Source organism: Phaethon lepturus, unplaced genomic scaffold (genome assembly GCF_000687285.1).
Source record: "Phaethon lepturus isolate BGI_N335 unplaced genomic scaffold, ASM68728v1 scaffold52177, whole genome shotgun sequence".
NCBI lineage: Eukaryota > Metazoa > Chordata > Aves > Phaethontiformes > Phaethontidae > Phaethon > Phaethon lepturus.
Window position 1 is genome coordinate 8,976 of NW_010552246.1, and position 1,425 is coordinate 10,400.

At 52.8% G+C, this 1,425-nt stretch overlaps 1 protein-coding gene across 1 annotated transcript in view; it reads right to left on the bottom strand.

Moving 5' to 3' along the window:
• Positions 1-660, bottom strand: part of SLC17A9 (solute carrier family 17 (vesicular nucleotide transporter), member 9) — a gene marked incomplete at its 3' end in the record, with an annotated part of 9,624 nt that extends 8,964 nt beyond the window's left edge. The window contains exon 1 of the mRNA XM_010291145.1: positions 464-660. Within this exon, the coding sequence (XP_010289447.1) occupies positions 464-636 (173 nt within the window). The remainder of the gene's footprint in view (positions 1-463) is intronic.
• Between the last annotated feature and the right edge of the window lie 765 nt (positions 661-1,425).

Genomic DNA, 1,425 nt, shown 5'->3' on the forward strand with positions numbered 1-1,425 from the left:
ACTCTTTCCAGGTGAAAAAAAAAACAACTACATTGGTCTAAGTGTCCATTAAGGTAACTGTAGATCTCTCCTGCAGGGACTGTCGAGGCAGTAATGATCGTGTAGACACTCATGTTTGCTGGGGATTTTGCCTGCGCAAAGTCCTTCGGTGCATACCGCCCTGTAAGCCTAGCACCGATTTTAAGACCCAGAGGTCTAGTCGGACAGTCAAAACTACACATGTCCTTTCTGAAACAGAGCTACAGACCCTGAGGGAGGCTGGTGGAGAGACCTCAGCTGCTTTCAGAGCAACCTGCAGCGCCCCATTAAGCTTCTCCCCGTGGACACGCTTCGCCCTCCCACCCCATCGCTGTCCCAGGGTGAAAATTTCACAGCCACTGTTGAGACTTGGAGGTGTCAAAACCAAGCTAAGCGTCACTGAAAGAGCCCGAGCAGAGGAAAACATGGGAATAATTTCCAGTACTGATCGCTGATATGTCCTCCGATAATCTGCGTCAAGCAGTAGCCCCAGAAGAAGCTGCTGAGCACTATGCCGGACTGCTTCTTGTCCCAGTCGAAGTGGGTGCTCAGGGCGACGGCGCAGATGGGCACGGTGACGCGGGCGCAGTACAGCAGGCACGTCCCCAGCAGCAACATCACCGTCCAGACGCGGGACTCGGGCCTGCAAGGATGGAGAGGAAGGTGGGGAAAGGGCAGACGGAAGGGCGAGGCGGAGCAGGCTGCTCGGGCACCTCCGACTGCGGGCGGAGGGGAAGGCAGAGGGGAACCTGGTTCCTTTGCTTTTTTCCCCAAACAAAAGTTTTAGAAACTGTACTTTAAAAGATAACAAAGGAAAGGTCAGCGCACGAGGTCGGAAGCATTTACGTGAGAGACACTGTCTTGGTAGCAAACTTTTGTTATTTGGCATTTCTGCCCATGCCTCAAGGAGCTGGGGGGTTACCCTTCCTAAATAGGAGGGAGCTGGAGGAATTCTTTAGGGAGAGACAAGACATGATGGGGCTGAATAGCCCAGAGAGAGGAGCAAGATAAGCCAGCCTGGCCTGATAGGAAGTTTAAGATGATATTATTAATAATAGGTTAACAGAACCTGTTCGGTTTTGGTACATGAATACTCAGCCCCAGGAACAGTGCTCCTGCAGAAGACGCAGGCTGGAAATAAGTGGGAAGGCAATTTTCCCCGGCTCCCGGTCAGCGATGTGCTTCTGGTGCAGAGATCCACGTCCGGGTGCAAACTTCAGGCCCCAGGTGCAGGGCAACCCCAGCGTCAGGCTGGGTCCCCCTTTGCCCGCGAGTCACGGAGGTAAGAGCTTAGTAAGAACAGCCACTATTTGTGTTATTTGTATTTGGTTATTTTATGCCCGGAAGCCAGAGCACAAAGCGCTGAGCAAACAGACTCTCTGTGCTCCAGAGAGGGCTGGGGAATTC